This window comes from Oryza brachyantha, chromosome 11 (assembly GCF_000231095.2).
Source record: "Oryza brachyantha chromosome 11, ObraRS2, whole genome shotgun sequence".
Lineage (NCBI taxonomy): Eukaryota > Viridiplantae > Streptophyta > Magnoliopsida > Poales > Poaceae > Oryza > Oryza brachyantha.
Window position 1 is genome coordinate 3,925,953 of NC_023173.2, and position 17,349 is coordinate 3,943,301.

General features: G+C 36.9%; 2 protein-coding genes across 3 annotated transcripts in view; both read right to left on the reverse strand.

The window, feature by feature from the left end:
- Positions 1 to 1,894: 1,894 nt before the first annotated feature.
- Positions 1,895 to 17,349, reverse strand: part of LOC102721206 (receptor like protein kinase S.2-like) — a 32,451-nt gene continuing 16,996 nt past the window's right edge. Inside the window, exons 1-15 of one of the 2 annotated variants that reach the window (XM_006662758.3) lie at positions 9,137 to 9,389; positions 8,024 to 8,162; positions 7,607 to 7,868; positions 6,941 to 7,169; positions 6,703 to 6,853; positions 6,270 to 6,455; positions 5,595 to 5,771; positions 5,414 to 5,469; positions 4,294 to 4,348; positions 3,813 to 3,852; positions 3,407 to 3,726; positions 3,156 to 3,287; positions 2,906 to 3,054; positions 2,708 to 2,776; positions 1,895 to 2,307 (exon numbers count right to left, since the gene is read on the reverse strand). In XM_006662758.3, the coding sequence (XP_006662821.1) occupies positions 2,232 to 2,307; positions 2,708 to 2,776; positions 2,906 to 3,054; positions 3,156 to 3,287; positions 3,407 to 3,726; positions 3,813 to 3,852; positions 4,294 to 4,348; positions 5,414 to 5,469; positions 5,595 to 5,771; positions 6,270 to 6,455; positions 6,703 to 6,853; positions 6,941 to 7,169; positions 7,607 to 7,868; positions 8,024 to 8,125 (2,004 nt within the window). In that variant the 5' untranslated portion in view covers positions 8,126 to 8,162; positions 9,137 to 9,389 and the 3' untranslated portion in view covers positions 1,895 to 2,231. Of the gene's footprint in view, positions 2,308 to 2,707; positions 2,777 to 2,905; positions 3,055 to 3,155; positions 3,288 to 3,406; positions 3,727 to 3,812; positions 3,853 to 4,293; positions 4,349 to 5,413; positions 5,470 to 5,594; positions 5,772 to 6,269; positions 6,456 to 6,702; positions 6,854 to 6,940; positions 7,170 to 7,606; positions 7,869 to 8,023; positions 8,163 to 9,136; positions 9,390 to 17,349 lie in introns of those variants that run through there. The other variant, XM_015842485.2, reaches the window with a different exon arrangement.
- Positions 14,615 to 16,305, reverse strand: LOC107305315 (putative coatomer subunit beta'-3). The gene is made up of 5 exons (XM_015842486.1): positions 16,220 to 16,305; positions 15,814 to 15,945; positions 15,543 to 15,699; positions 15,379 to 15,447; positions 14,615 to 14,851 (listed from the first exon to the last, which is right to left on the reverse strand). The coding sequence occupies exons 1-4, from the start codon at positions 16,298 to 16,300 to the stop codon at positions 15,401 to 15,403; spliced, it is 417 nt and encodes a 138-aa protein (XP_015697972.1). The 5' UTR covers positions 16,301 to 16,305; the 3' UTR covers positions 14,615 to 14,851; positions 15,379 to 15,400.

Genomic DNA, 17,349 nt, shown 5'->3' on the forward strand with positions numbered 1-17,349 from the left:
CATATTTTACTAATAAAAAAATATTGTGAATAAAACTTTTATACATATGTATTCTTAGCGATATAAAATCAAAGTTGAAAAATAAAATATGACAAAAAAACCTTAAAAGTCGACTCCAACTTTAAAGTTAAAAATTTAAATTTTGTTTTATAAACATAAGTACAAATGAAAAGATATGTGCGAAAGTGTCGAACACCAACAACCAAGTTGTAATTGAAGACATACCGGGCATGCGTGTACAGCACAGTTCGTTTGTGCTTCGGCACACAACTCGTCCAGTAGTATAATTTCGAAGCAACCAAGATACACAAGGCTGCTTTGAAGTAGGGACCATTTTGTTGTTACGCCTACTTCGCTGCTGATGTATTTTAGAGAATTTTAGAGGAATTGAACTAGATTTAGTAAAATTAAAATAAATTTCTACTTTTTTGAAAGCGGTATTTTTCTTCTTGTTCTAAACTTCTCTTTTTTTTTACAAAAGAAAAGCATTCCAAGGTGACATACTGGCTAAATCTCCAAGTATTGAGTTTGTTACAAACTCGGGGAAATGGTGGCCTATCTAATTTTAAAAAGTGCTATTTCCCATATTGACCCTATGCTCAGTTATTGGGAGTGATTGTTGGGTTGTTTTTTTATAAAAAAAAAACAAACCAACATATTTACTAACGAAAAATAATTTATGAACAAAAAATTTATATATGTATTCTTAGCGACATAAAAACTAAGGTTGAAAAATAAACTTCGATGAAAAAAATCAAAATTAACTCTAAATTTAAGGTTCAAAATTTAAATTTTAGCTTATAAATATAAAAAACGAAAAGATGTGGGTGAATATATTTGCGATGCAAAATAGGGGAACTGGGTGACTTCTCATGGGAACAGTCGAAATTCAGCAAAGCCTAAACATTTTAAGAACGATACCAGCCTCCAACACGATGAAACCGGCAGCGGGCCGCTGCGTGCCCACTGAATTGGATGCGTCATTTACACATAAGTTGGAAACCGGATGCATTTTTTATCAGTTTGACTTCCTCCAGGGCTTACCTATATCTGCATCTTTTAAATAAGTTTTTTTTAAGTAAATCTGTCTTATCAGAACATGATACATCTGCAAATTAATTAGGCATTCTGTTCTCAAGTGATATGGCTTGTGATTCTTGAGTGATCACGTTTTATCTTTGTAAAACAGACTATGAGATGCCGTACATAGGTGGCTGACAGACGGGGATGGTTGACGTTAGAGATCATCCAGATTATGCAGTCAACTATAAACCATGATTTTTTAAATTGCCTACTTTGGTCGATGAACAGATCTGAAATTAGGTGGTGTTTAGAGTGAAAATTTTTAGAAGTGTGACATCAAATATTTGACCGAATGTTAGAAGGAGTTTTCGGACACGAATGAAAAAACAAATTTCACGGCTAGCCTAGAAACCGCGAGACGAATCTTTTGAGCCTAATTAATCCGTCATTAGCACATATTGGTTACTGTAGCACTTATGACTGATCATGGACTAATTTGACTAATTAGGCTCAAAAGATTCGTCTCAAGATTTCTTCCATAACTGTGTAATTAGTTTTTTTGGTTCATCAATGTTTAATACTTTATTTAGGTGTCTAAAAATTCGATGTGATGTTTTTAAAAACTAAACAAGGCCTTAGCACCAGGGGTGAGATCCAATGGCCTTAATCGCTCTACTAAGGTTAAGAAGGCAAAGAAAATATTTGGGATTTCCTGTCTCACAGTGCTGTTTCCGTTTGTTTGGCTAGCTACATACTCTCAGTTATTCCATGCTGTAGACAAAAACTTGAGCCCCGGGCCAAATTCAGAATACACAAATCTGCACTGAACATTACTTATGCAAAACAGAAACTAATTAAAAAACGTACCAAGCTTATATATGTGCATCACTATCAATGTGCAGTTAATCAGGGACGGAAAGGGAACAACAACACTGCATCAAATTTGGTGAACAAAACGCAGTATGAGCAAATGCTACAATGCTGATTGCATCAGCCGGTTCAAATTAGATGAAAACTTTGCGAGGGGAAAATATGAAAAATACGAGTAGAACATAGTAGTAAGCATGTGAAGCATGAGAGTACATAGATATCTGCTACAGCAGATTGCAATGCTTTTCCTGATCATGGCCTCCGATTTTCAGGTCTTGATGGTTCAAGTCTCCTCTACACCAATCCAGTTTGCCTGAACCCCAGCAGTTTGAATATCCTTACTTGTTGCTGGAGCCTGGCTGTCCATGTCGAATTTCAGTAATTACTAATCCAGCATCATGTCCAATCACAACCCTGCAATAGTGAAATTGTGAGAAAAAATAATTTCTTAACTAAAAGAAAATGCTGAGCACATCCTTAATGCATACATCCTTGTAGTCACGGAAGAAAAGGAAAAACCTAGCTAAGAACAAAAGCTAAAAAGAGTTCATATGGTCAGGTGGAGTGATAGTTCGCACACAAAATGGACAATTGCAGCAAAGAAAGGTAACCTACTTGAAAACTCAAGAAATGAATTGTTCTAATCTAAACTGGGATCTTTGAGGAATAGACCAATTATAATTTCAACAAATTTATCAAATTCATGTTTACAGTCGAGATTATTTCAGTTACAATAACAGAAGTTGCAGGGTAGAAGTAACATTCTCGACCTAATATCAAGATGAATATATAGCAGATCCTCTTAATTACTCACCGTTTTGAACCCTTCAAACAAACTATAGCGGTAACTTTTCCAAGCTCAAAATCCAGTACACCCTCAAGCCTGAAAGGTTATGAAGAACAATGTGATTACTGAAACTTTTTGGACAGTTAAACATGGGAAAAGATCACATCTCAAGCCAAAATTTATGATTGCGCACTGTCGATGTAGGGCATCATCCTAGGAACTCACTTGAAGGTAGTAGAGTTCCACAGACGAACTGTCTCATCATTTGAACCTGTAAGTAGTATAGGAAGATCTGGATGGAAACAAACACAGGTAATACAGTCCGTATGTCCTGCAAGTGTTTGCACACAAGTCCTTCTCTGGCAGTCCCAAATCTGATCAGCAATATGAAATGCATTAAGACATTAATTCAGCAAAAAAAAAATGATCAAGAGATACAGCAACATTCTTCTTCAGTGAAGTGAACCTGTCTTACCTTGGCCGTTTTGTCCCATGAACCAGTTATCATGTACAGCTGATTGCCGTGAGTGAAGTAATCAAAACAATTCACCACTGATCCATGCCCAGAAAATGTGGATTCTTGACGGGAAGAACGGATATTCCAAACCTGTATTTTTCAGAAAAAGAAAAAAGAGGTACACATATGTTTGTGTTAACACCTAAACTCTAGAACTGTGTTCACCAATCTGACAGGGCGTAAATTAAGCCAAAAAATATTCACTGTACCTGTGCATCCATCAAGCTTACAACAGCAAATTTATGTGCATCCCTGGGGTTAAATTTTATTTGATATGCTAATCCACTGTCAAATGCCTTGATGCACTCCCAGCCCTTGTTCCAGTCCCACAGCTTGATCTGGTCTTGTGAGCCCACTGACAGCACATAAGGTTCAGTTGGATGGACATCCAAACAAGTGATGTTCCATGTATGAGCCTTGAATCTCTTCACTTGCTTTACTGGGGACTCATACGTGTAAACTCTTATGAAACCATCGTGATGTCCAACCACAAACCATTGCTTTCGTGCGATGAACTTGGCTGCTGTAACTGTAGTGTTGATGAAGTGTATAAATCAGTTAGCAAATTCTGTGACACTAGGGTAAAGTCTATAAGTAGTGAGTCAGGATGCATGCCTATTGGTCCATATGAGCCTTGAATCAGGTTCATTGTTTCCTGTGGAAAAATACATTGCCAAATCTTAGTCCTTGTACATTCAACAACATTTTTTAACCAGCTAAAGTTGTAAGCATGGAGATAGTACTTGTCATGAATTTAGCTCAACATTGTCTTGAAAAATGGAAAAAGTTATTTGCTAAACTTTCTGGCATTGTCAGTCAGTTCTAATTTCTTTTTTTTTTTTGAGAAGGGGGTGGGGGGTTCCTTTTTTGTCATTATCAGTAAAGTTTATTTATGCATTTATACATATTAAGAAAATTAAAATACAGATTCATATGAATGAAATTAGTTTTTTTTGTATGATCCTTCCGGAGATTATGTGAGATTCCACAATTTTTTAATGTTAATGTGTACCTTTGGTAATTTCCTAGTGTAGTGGTACAATAATTAACACTCAGCATATGTAGCTTACCAGCTACCAAGAGTAAATAACTTTACCTGCGTATTATAGTTCAAGATATCAACTGAGCCAAACATATTGCTCGTCAAAATCCTGTGTGCATAAGACGGTATTTATGTATAGTAAAAGCTAGTAATAGACGTTTGCAGTTGCTAAGAAATGAAAGAAATATAATGATGCTTAAAGATAGTAAAAGATAAACAGATAATTAACACACATTTTGTGGGCCATAACTATTTTTGTAACATGAACAAGTAAAGAAATTTCATAAGGAAAAAGGTAGCGATAAAACATAACGACTATTCAAGTAATTTCTCATATACCATAAATTAAATGTTTAACTATTTCCACTTGCTGTAGTACCACATTTATGTATTTTTTTCACCCATGATATATGGGTCCAGTGGCTCAATATAGATGTATGATTAATCATCACATCTAAGAGTGGTAAATTAATCCATAAATATCCCTGAACTAATGGGTAAGATGCAGCAGATCTCCTGCTTTCCTTTTTCAAAGTAAGAAAATAAAAATGTAGCCATTGTTAAATTGAAATTTACTACAGTCCTGCGAAACCCCTTTCATTGTAGCGTTAAAAACTAAGAAGAATTTAAAATACCTAACATTCATATCTCGAACGAAAGTGTAAAATTTTCATTAAAAGGAAGTCCCAAGAGAGAGACAAACAGAGAGAAACTACCACTAATCGATCAGGCGAAAGAAGCTGCAGAAGTACCTGCCTATGTGTCCACAATTTTTTGTTTTTGTTTTGCTTCTAAATTAATATGGGACCATGGTGATTGTCAAGAGTTTTTTATGGTAAAAAAGTACCAATGTAGACGCTCATATACAGGGACGGAACCAGGCCTAGGGTAGCTATGGCTGAAGCCCTATGCTTAGGTTCATAATCTCTTTAAAATTATGTAAAATTACCATATAATTTTAAAAATAGTTAATAATATATTAGCTTAGCCTACTCTTCAAACTTTATTGGTTCTGCCCCTGCTCATATACATGTGTGCATACTCACCCATATGAACACACACTATTATGACTATGAGCACCTTCAAAGAAAGTAAACTAATTAGCAGTTTACCCTTTTTCTTTTCGATATAAACCCTAACCACCACCATCCAAAAAAAAGAGACAATAGCATACCATGGCTCCGATGGATGCACATCTATCGGAACATCAGGATTTTCCATTGGGATGATCTGACCAAACGAAACAACAACTTAAGTTGGTGAAATAGTAAAATGAATGGGTTTTTTGCATATATGATATAATTAAGTACGCAACAGCCATAGTTACGGTGACATAAAAACAGCTAAAATTTCACCTGGTCTTCCTGATGGTCCTCCTCTTTCTCTTTGGAACAAGAGCCATCCTTGTTATGATGATCAGCTTCTTGGTTTTGTTTGGTGCCATTTAAGTTCAAATGGCTTGAGAAACTGCTCTCAAGGCTGATAGACTCCTTGTGTGAGGGTAGCTCCTCCAAGACATGGTCTACCGGCAGCTAAATGAGGTACAATTAACGAGATTAATAGAAATGCCATCATCAGTGAATAAATATATGACTCAAATATATGTGCATGTTTTCCTTTCTAGCTTTGCAGTATCTGGTTTTAAAATTGCAAGCTCTGTGCATTGCAGGCATGTAAAGTGATAAACAGTTAAACAAGGTTGGACCTTTATAACACATATTAGATTTTTAAGTAGAATACTTCACATGATTTAAAGCAGGTTTGATAGAAGAAAGCTGCAATTGATCATTAGACTTTTGATCCCCTGAAAGGACTATTGTCATCAAAATATACAATTCCAAGATTCAGGGGAAATAGTGAAACATAGGTATGTTGCTTCCCTGCAATCCCTAATAAACAATGGATATATTGTCAAATGAGTGTAAACTCATCCCTTGATACACTATTAATAACACAGAGAGATTCTTTTATGAAGAACATTGCACTGTACCTCTTTATAAACAAAACACATGCTAGTAATAACTAATTACCTCGCCAAAGATAGCTTCTTTCTCATTAATCTCACTGATGATTTCCACTATAGTAGGCCTTTTTTCTCTATCAGTCTCCAGGCATTTCAGTGCTATCTCAGTGCATGTCTTCACTTGTTGGCAATATGCTTCCAGCAAGGAACCATCCCTTCTTTTCTGTAGCCTGTTTTTCCAGTTCCCTACTACCTATGGAATCAGAATTTAGAGATTAAGTACTATTCAAATGAAATAAAACAGCTTTGTTAGAAATAGATGTTGGTTCTGAACTCTTGACAGAAAGAAGAGCATTTTTCCATCATGAGAAGGTATCAGGAGGTGTTACTGTTCTCTATGTAAAATTTGGTATCTTCTAGACATAGAAAACAGTGATACCTCCTGATACCTTCTCAAGGATGGTAAAATTGCTCTAGAAAGAAACATCATCAATTCTTACTCTGTCAGTAAATTCCTGGGAAGAAGTATCATCACTTTGGGCACGTCCCGTAGGTCCTGCAATTATCTGTAGCATTACAACACCCAAGCTGAATATGTCAAACTTGTTTGATACTTTTTTCTCCTGTAGGAATTCTGGTGGCGGGTAACCACTGCATGGGGACAGGTGTGATGAATTTTGTGTTAAACACATTTTCACTGTCAGAAAAGGATTCATTCAAGCAAGTTATTCAGCTTACGGTGTCCAGCCAAGCGTTTGTGAGACCTTGGTTTTCCCATCACTGAAGATCTTGGACAAACCAAAGTCTGCAATTTTCGGCACCATGTTGCTGTCCAGCAATATATTGGCAGGCTTTAGGTCCAAATGGTATATAGGTGGCTTCAGTTCCACATGGAGATATTTCAAACCCTCACATGTCCCTTTAATAATTTTGTACCGTATAGGCCAGTCAAGGCCATCAATTTCATCTGCAAAGGTAAACGAAACGAGTTTTTTTACCATTCTTGAAAAATAATTTAAGGTATCATATTTTTTAGCGTAAAGATTTAGTACCTTGAATGTCCTTTAAGATTGCAAAATTTTATACTAAATTTTTTTGTACTTTAAGGTATTTCTCAAGTTTGGTAAGAAAAAACCAAACGAAATTAGTCTCAACAGAATGCAAATATACAGAGCTAATTTTCTTTTGTGCTAAAGCATATAAATAGAGATTTACTCCGGTCCAACAAAAAGTACCTCAAGGTACCAATACCTCGAGGTACCAAATTATTTTTCACCATTGGATTTAGCTGAGTAGGATGTACATTGTTAGATCTAATGATTAGAAATGATTTGATACCGCGAGATACCATTATCTCGAGATACTTTTTATTGGACTGAAGCAAATCTCATATAAATATCGTACCAGAAATATGGTTGTCAAGGCTCCCTCGAGGCATAAACTCTAAGCAGAGCGCTCTACATATTCTTGCAACAAAAACTTTTCTTCCATTGACCTCTGTAGGTATATATTTTACATCATAGCAGTATCCAACCAACTGTACAATGTTTGGATGCTTGAACCTTGTAAGGTTATCAAACTCATTGTTCAATTGTGTATCATCAATTCCTTCCGTATCATTATGAAGAATCTTCACTGCAATTTGATCTCCATTTTTGTGCACTCCCTATTAAAGATGTACCACTCTCAGTATTAAAAAATATCTTGAGTTGGCAAGCCGAATAATGTAAGCATCAGGCTCTATTTGGTTTGTTGTCACACTTTTCACTAGAACTAAGTTTCATGCAACAATAAAAAAATGGGATTAAAAATTTAACTTACCTTATAAACTGTTCCAAATCCACCTCTACCAAGCCTTCGCTCCTCGGAGAATCCATCTGTAATTTCTTCTAATAGTTGGTATGTTAAATCAGCTGGGTTCATAGTTCAATTTGTAACTTCTCCGTGTTACCAAGATCTTCTGCATGATGACAATAAAGAGTAAAAAGTTACTCCTTTTATGAGAAAGGAGTTAACACCAACCCTCTAAATTTTGAGCTGAAACTCCAAAGCCAACACTGCCAAACTACCGGAGAAAATGTTAGCTTCCTATTTCCTAAGTCCTAATTGAACCTTGCCATCGCCTTTACTATCCTTTTTCCTTAGGCTTTTCTACCGTCCTTCAAAAATATTTTGATGTGTCAAAAATTTTAGTGCAAAATTTCTATACCTATTGTTTCTTATTGTATCTTAAGATATTAAATTTTTGAGATTTGTTTCAGTCCAACAAAAAAGATTTGCTTCGGTCCAACAAAAGTACCTCGAGGTACCGGTAACTTGCGGTACTAAATCGTTTCTTATCGTTGGATCAACAGTGCACATCCTACTTAGCTATATTCAATAGTGAGAAATGATTTGGTACCTCGAGAATCTAGTTGAGTAGGATGTGCACTGCTAGATCTAACGATCAGAAACGATTTGGTAACGCGAGGTACCAGTACCTCGAGGTATTTTTTGTTACTTTTTATTGGACTGAAACATATCTCTAAATTTTTACATTAAAAAATATGGTATCTCAAGATATTTTTTTAATGATGAAAAAGAAACTTTTCTTTAAGAGCATGAGAGCTGCCACTTTTTCTTACTAAATTAAAGTGAATTAAAAGGAAAGAAGAAGAACAGCAATAGGCCAAGCTTCCCTACCCATCGGTAAAACCAACATTACGTGAGGAGCAATTTACCATTCTTTAGGAGATACGAAGAGGTACCACTCTTTTTTATATAAAATTCGGTATCTCTTGGTATCTTAGATACTAGAAGGATGGAAAAAAAGCTCTTACATGAGACCTAATGGCCAGGTTCATCACGAATCAAGATTTTTTTTTTTTAAAAAAAAACCTCAATCAGCAGATGAACAAATACTGGCTGACACTGGAAGCAGTAGTTAGAACTAACCTGGAGATAATCACCTTGCTTCGCGAGAGGCCGGAGAGGATCGGAGAAGCAGAGTGGATCAGGCTCAATCTATCACACGCCGGAGATGATTATAAGCTGGCATCAATCTCGCCGGCGCCGTAGACGACAACGACGACGACGTACGATCCAGCTGTAATGCAGGATTGCTTGTAACACGGGGAAGACGAAGGGTCCCTCCGGCTGATTGAAATAGCAGCAGTTTCTCATCAGTTCATGCACCACAAGCAGAGTTGAAATTCGGGGGCATCTGGCACGCGTATACAGTGCAGTCAGCTTTCTCCAAAATGTGTGTGATTAGTCAAATGAAAATTTTTGGATGTCACATCAGACGATTAATTTTTGGATATCACATTAGACGATTGACCAGATATTATAAGGGGTTTTCAGACACGAATGAAAAAACGAATTTCACGGCTTGCCTGTAAACTGCGAGACGAATCTTTTAAGCCTAATTAATCCGTTATTAGCGCATGTGGGTTACTGTAGCACTTATGACTAATCACATACTAACTAGGCTCAAAAGATTCGTCTCATGATTTCTCACATAACTGTGTAATTAGTTTTTTATTTTATCTATGTTTAATACTTTATTTAAACCTCTAAGATTCGATGTGAAGTTTTTGGGTGAAAAGTTTTGGGAACTAAACAGCCCCTAGGTCCTGCCAGTGGTCAGCAAGATCCATACTGGAGAGAGAGATACAGTTGTGCAGGCATGTGTGAACAAGTGCAATGGCGGACCAGAAAAGTTTTCGGGTCTGAATTTATAGTAATATATCAAATGTTTGTTACTAAAATTCAGTTAATAATTATTAAAAACTATTTAAATTCTATTGTGCATCCATCCGGTGACCCCAGACAGCCCGGGAGGCTGCCAAGGCTCGTTGGGTGGTGGATCCACTACTGCTGATTTTTAGTTTTTATGGGACACTTAGTAAATTATTAAACGTTATTTTTTTAAAAAAAGTTTGTATATAGAAGTTGATTATGCATACTTTTGATGGGGATATTACCATAAAATAACTATTATAAAAATTACATAACCTTTCATCTTTTTATCTTCTAACAAAAGAGTGCAGCCTAGGTAATTCTCGTGCATATATGATAAGTCAGTTCACTTGTCTGTTTATCTTCTAGCGACATTACCAGGTTAAGCACTCAACCTGCTGTCTGCATCTTCCGTAAATCCCTAACCGGGACAGTAGAAGTTGGAAAGATTTTACTTATAGCTAGTCAACGACCAGCATATGCATAGTTGACAGTCCCTTTCAAAGAATTATTTCTTGTGAGGGCGATAATTAATAATGCCAGCCTAAATTTGGCGGTGCTGACAAAGGACGAGTACGGCCTAGTTCTCAAATTTTTTTTCTAAAAACATCACATCGAATTTTTAGACACCTAAATAAAGCATTAAACATAGATGAACCAAAAAACCAATTGCACTGTTATGGAAGAAATCTTGAGACGAATCTTTTAAGCCTAATTAGTTCATGATTAGTCATAAAGTGCTACAGTAACCAACATGTGCTAATGATGGATTAATTAGGTTCAAAAGATTCGTCCCACGGTTTCTAGGCTAGCCGTGAAATTCGTTTTTTCATTCGTATCCAAAAACCCCTTCCGACATCCAGTCAAACGTTCGATGTGATGTTTTTGCCAAAAAATTTTGGCAACTAAGTGACTGTTTGGATCCAGGGATTTTTTTATAGTCCCTTGTCACATCGGATGTTTGGACGTTAATTAGGAGTATTAAATATAAACTGATATCAAAAAACTAATCGCATAAATAAATGCTACTTCATTAGCAATTTTTTAAGCCTAATTAATCCAAGATTAGCAAATGTTGATTGTAGCATCACATTCGCTAATCATGGACTAATTAGGGTCAATAGATTCGTCTCGCGAAATAGTCCAGAATATGAGGTAGGTTTTATTAATAGCCTATATTTAATACTTATAATTAGTATTCAAACATTCGATGTGATACGGACTAAAAAAAAGTCGGTGGGATCCAAACACCCCCTAAACACCACCTACGTATGTTGCCATCGGTGCTAGCTACTGAAAGTTGACCGTCGACGTTGAAGCGTGTGGGCAAGCCTGCTGTACGACATGGATTTAGGGGCGGTTTGGATCCAGGGGCTTGTTTAGTCCCTGTCACATCGGATGTTTGGACGTTAATTAGGGATATTAAATATGGACTGATAACAAAACTAATTGTATAAATAAAAGCTATTTCATTAGACAAATTTTTTAAGCCTAATTAATCCACGATTAGCAAATGTTTACTGTAGCATCACATCCGCTAATCATGGACTAATTAGGCTTAATAGATTTGTCTCGTAAAATAGTCCATAGTATGAGGTGGGTTTTATTAATAGTCTATATTTAATACTTCTGATTAGTATTCAAACATGTGACAGTGACTTAAAAAAAGTTCCTTCGAAAAAGGGAGGCACTTAATTGGGCGGTCTAAGAAGACGGCCCAGCCTAACATGAATGGGAAGGTCACTACTCTTAAGCACTGGTTGTACTTGGAACAATCGATCAGTTGACTTCAAAACAGAATTTGGCCCTACTACTAAATTTTAAATTTTATCCTTGTAAAAAAATAATTATTTAAAATATCAAATAGTTATCCCAAAAGAAAGATGATCGAGAACTGCAAATTTCTCAGAGAAACAAAGAAAGCACCTTGGTGTAAATATGATTTCATATTTCCATGAAGAATTGGAAGTTGCTTGAGATCTTTGAGATTTTAGGATTGAAGGATTGTATGATTTTTGTGGTAGCTATTTGTAGTACATGTTGTTTTTACGTATTTTGAATTTTAATTTAAATTGTGGTGCTTGAAATTGTAAATTTGAATATGGTTGAATTCCATACGGTATAAATGTTAATGTTTCAATTATTACGGTGTTAAAATAAGCTAAATATAGAGTATATATTAATATACAGGAGAAAAAGAATTAGGGGCTGAGAATAGCAGTTGACTTGGAAATTGGTGGCATTTTGGGAATACGGGAGAATTGCAGGCAACCCCTACTACTTTTAGGAGCTTTGAAATGGGGCCTCCTGAGCATCTCCAACAAAAGCCTAATATGAGCCCAAAAAAAATTAAATATAGGAACTAAAGATAAAAACGTACTTCAACAGTTGCCCAAAACAGCTCCTAATTTTTTAGCATCCCAAGTACTGATATTTATTGAGCCAAATTCTAGCCTTCTACTGGGGTTCTCAATCTCACGGTACATGCCATTTTTTACTGGCACTATTTTTTCTTCACTTCTGCGCCATCAGAAGATCAGACGTCTTTTCCACCAACCTCAAGATCTAGCGCCGCCTCCTTCCCCTCCATCCACCGTCGGTCGTTGGCACCACCCCCCCATCCAGCACCGCACCTTTCCCTCCATACCCTGTCGGTGCCCCCCCTCCATCTGCCGTTGCCCCCTCCCCCTACATCCATCGCCACCCCCTCCTCCTCCATCCACCATCGCCGCCACCTCCCTCATCGGTCCTCCCGTTGGCCAATCGCCTCTCGTATCCTTCTGACCGGTTGCCGCCGTCGTCGGGCTCGCCCTCAACACACTGCCGGCAGGCCGTGGCCACCCTCAGGAACGCTCCTGGCCATCGACGGCCCTAGCCCCCTCCTGGCACCCCCCTCCTGGTCGGTTGTTGCCTCCCTCCTCCTTCCACCCAATCGTCTTCATCGTCGGGCTCACTCCCATCGGTTATTGCATTTACTGTAAAAATGGTGAAGAATGCAGCAAAAAAGGATCCAATTTTAGGAGAATTGCTGGAGATGGAACATGTTTTTGGGAACAAAATATTTTGGGATGACCCCAATCGAAGATTATTGGGGCTACCTTTTAGGTAGATCTTGGAGATGCTCTTAAAAGCATTATTAGAGCCCCTAAAATAGAAATATCCTAAATCATATCCCACAACCTCTAGTCCGGGAGCTCTAGAGCACAACTGCTACTGGCAGTTTTATCGCGCAAGAGGAAATTTCGTATAATGACTTCTATCTAGCCTTTAGAACTCTAATATACAGGATATTAGATGAATACTTCGCACGTTGCTATGAGAGAACTATGGGATAATATAGTAGATATGAATTCTAAAAAAAATTCTTACCTACTATACGATTTTTTCATGTGTTTATATATTTTTGTGCCTTTATCAATTATCCATATGTTATAAATGGTTGGCTTGTATTGGTGTGTCTTTTGGAGGAAGAGATACAATTTACACTCTTGATGAATCATCCAAAGGCTAAAAACAATTAGGTGATGTGAAGAGATACAATTTACACCCTTGATGTATCATTCTAAGGCTAAAAACAATTAAGGTGATGGCTTAATTTACACCCTTGATGTATCATCCTAAGCTAAAAATAATTAAGATGATGTGGCTTAATTTACACCCTTGATGTATCATCCTAAGGCTAAAAATAATTGAGGTGATGTGACTTAATTTACACCCTTGTTGTATCATCCTAAGACTAAAAACAATTGAGCTGATGTGGCTTTCTGAGAGACGAGAGAATGACATTAACTTTATAGAAAGTAGAGATTACTGGAGATGCTCTTATCTTCTCTAGTCTCATTCATAGTAATGCGGCTGATAAAGTGATTACCATCTCGTCTAAAAGGAACAAATATGTAAGATCATAGTAATGATTAATATTTTGTGATGAATAATTGGCTTAAAAATTGATATATTAATATAAATTGGTTTAGAAATATTTGTGATGTTGGTTTGAGTGCGTGTGACTAATGTGAGTCCAGTTACGATATTTGTGCCTAGAAACGGTTAGTTTGTCTCTATGTAGTTGATTTGAGGTCAACCTCAGTCAATGGTGAGGACCATGACTAGATTTAGGAGGAATCAAGGTCTAGACAGTCAGGATGACATGTGACATGATTGGTCTAGAGTCATGATCCTTGACGGTCAACAGTGGAATCGAGACTAGGCTTGGGGATAAGCTGAGGTCCAGGCTCAGGGATAAGCTGAGGTGCAGATGGTTGAGGATGTCGGTGATGATGTTGAATATCAGATGGCACATGGTTAAAGAAGAACACGTGGGATGGAATCACGACGGACTTCACAAGTGTTATATGGAAGCGTTGAAAAAATTATTGAGAAATTTGGAACGAATTAGCAAATAAAGAAAAGGCGATAAATGGAATAGAGCATCGCTACGAATGGGAAGCACACTGTAACTGAGTCGTGCAAATTGAACACCATTTTGGACTGATCAGGTCCAAACAAACCAAATTATGAGGTGCCTTACGTGGTAGCGTACAAACTTCATACAAGAGTTTTTCTTTACTGAGTTTTTTTTACCATCCTTGATGTTATCTTGTGGTATCAAATTTTTACTTTAAAAATTGGCATTTGAGATACTTCTCAAAAAACACAAGAATAAAGAATAAAAATAATCCACGGCCTCCAAATTTCAGACCCTGGTTATCCAAGTCCCCTCTCCACAAGTTACGAATGAGTTAAATGCAGTTCAAAATTTCTTACTGGTCTACTGAATGAGTTTAATGCAGTGCATCTCTGTCTCTATCCAATTTGCCTCGACATTAACAGTTTGGAACTTTGGATCTTCTTAATTATTTGTTGCTAGGACCAGGCTTTTGACGGCAAATTTCAGTAATTACTAATCCAGCATCGTGTCCGATCACAACTCTGCAACAGTAAGATTGTGAGAAACAGAACGGCGGAATTAACATCGAAGGCAGAGTACATCCGTAATGCATACATCTTGTAGTTACAGAAGAAGGAAAAAGCATGCTTAATACTCCCTAGGGTGCCATTGACTTTCTGTCAAACGTTTGATCATTTAACTTATTTATAAATTTTGAGTAAATATACAAAAACATAAGTTGCAATAAAATAAGTTTTATAATAAATCCAATCACAATAAATAATAATTACATAAGTTTTTGGAATAAGATTAATGGTCAAACATATACCAATTTTAATGGTGTCATCTATTTAAAAAAAATATAGACACAAGTGTGAACCGAGCAAATGGGCAACTGCAGCAAAGACAGATCTCCTGAGCTAGTTCAATACTAGAAGAAATGACTTGTTCTAATCTATTCATGTTTACAGTCAAGATTATTTCAGTTACACTTGCAGAAGTTGCAGGGTAGAAGTAACATTCTCGACCTAATATAAAGATGAATATCAGGATCCTCTTAATTACTCACCGTTTTGAACCCTTCAAGCAAACTATAGCTGCAACTTTTCCGTGCTCAAAGTCCAGTACACCCTCAAGCCTACCAGATTATGATAAACAATGTCATTTCTTAAACTCTTTGAACAGTTGATTAATCATGGAAAGATCGCATAAGCAGCTTAATTTGGCACTTACTTGAAGGTAGTAGAATTCCAGAATTCCACACACGAACTGTCTCATCATTTGAACCTGTAAGTAGTATTGGAAGATCTGGATGGGAACAAACACAGGTAATACAATCCATGTGCCCTAATAGTGTTTGAACACAAGTCCTTCTCTGGCAGTCCCAGATCTGATCAGAAATATGAAATGCATTTTGCAATAATGTTACATGTGGCAAAAATGATCAAGAGATACTGCAACAATATTCTTCTTCAGTGAAGTGAAGTGAACCTGTCTGTCTTACCTTGGCTGTTTTGTCCCATGAACCAGTTATCATATACAGCTGATTGCCGTGAGTGAAGTAATCAAAAGAATTCACCAAGGATCCATGCCCAGACAATGTGAATTCATGACGGGAAGAACGGATATTCCAAACCTTCATTTTTCCATTAACAAAAGTGTAAGTGTGTGTGTATCAAATTGTTGACACTTTAAACCCTAATAAAATTTCGCAATGCTACCTTACCCAAATTTGGTAAAACCAAAAGCTTCCGCTCTTAAAAACACTACCAAATTTTGGAAAGCTTCAAACCAAAATGCATCTAACACTGCCAAATGTTGATAAACATTTGGTACCACCAAAGTATGGCCTAAATTCTAAATTGTGTTTACCAAACTGGCAGGAGGTGAACCAAAAAATTTCACTGTACCTGTGCATTCATCAAGCTTGCAACAACAAACTTATGTGCATCCCTGGGGTTGAATTTTATTTGATATGTTAGGCCATGCATGTCAAATGCCCTAATGCATTCCCAGCCCTTGTCCCAGTCCCACGGCTTGATCTGGTCTTGTGAGCCTACTGACAGCACATAAGGTTCAGTTGGATGCAGAGGCGGTACCAGGCGTGTGGCTCCAGCCCAAAAATCGTATTGGAAAATTACTATTTTTTAGTTAAAATTTATTTAAAAAATTTATATTTTATTGTTAAGCCCTAGGTTTAATAAATTTCTGGTTCCGCCCCTGGTTGGATCAACATCCAAACAAGTGATGTTCCATGTATGAGCCTTCAGTCTCTTCACCTGCTGCACTGGGGACTCATACGTGTAAACTCTTATGAAACCGTCGTGATGTCCAACCACAAACCATTGCTTTCTTGCGATGAGTTTGGCTGCACTAACTGCAGTATTTGGAGTGATGGATCTGTTAGCATTGCTGTGACACTAGGGTGAAAGTGTCTACGGTTAGCATTAAGTCAGAAAGTATACTTGTTGGTCCATGAGAGCCTTGAAGCAAGTTCACTGTTTCCTGTGGACAAAATGGGCAAACCTGGGTCCAAGTATATATACATCCGAAAAGTATTCTATTACTTGCTAATTCTAAGCATGGCGCTTTGCTCCCTAATATCTTCAGAAATTTAGCAACTTCCCAAAATTGGCCCTCAATTTTGAAGTGGGGTTTTATGTCATTGGTGTTTCTTTTCTGAAATTACATTGGTTTGGTATATATATGTAAACTGTAAATTATTATTCTGAAATATATTATTATAAACTTGGTAGTTTTTTTGTGAAAATTGATCTATGCATGGATATATATATATATATATAAAGAGTAGAAATTGATATTTGCTTCGGTCCAATAAAAAGTACCCTCGAGATACCAAATCGTTTCCCACGATTAGATCTAGCTGAGTAGGATGTGCACTGTTATCATAAACGATTTGGTACTGGAGGTGGTACATTTTGTTACTTTTGTTGGACTGAAGCAAATCTCCACTATTGGATCTAGCTGAGTAGGATGTGCACTGTTAGATCCAACGATCAGAAATAATTTGGTATCGCAA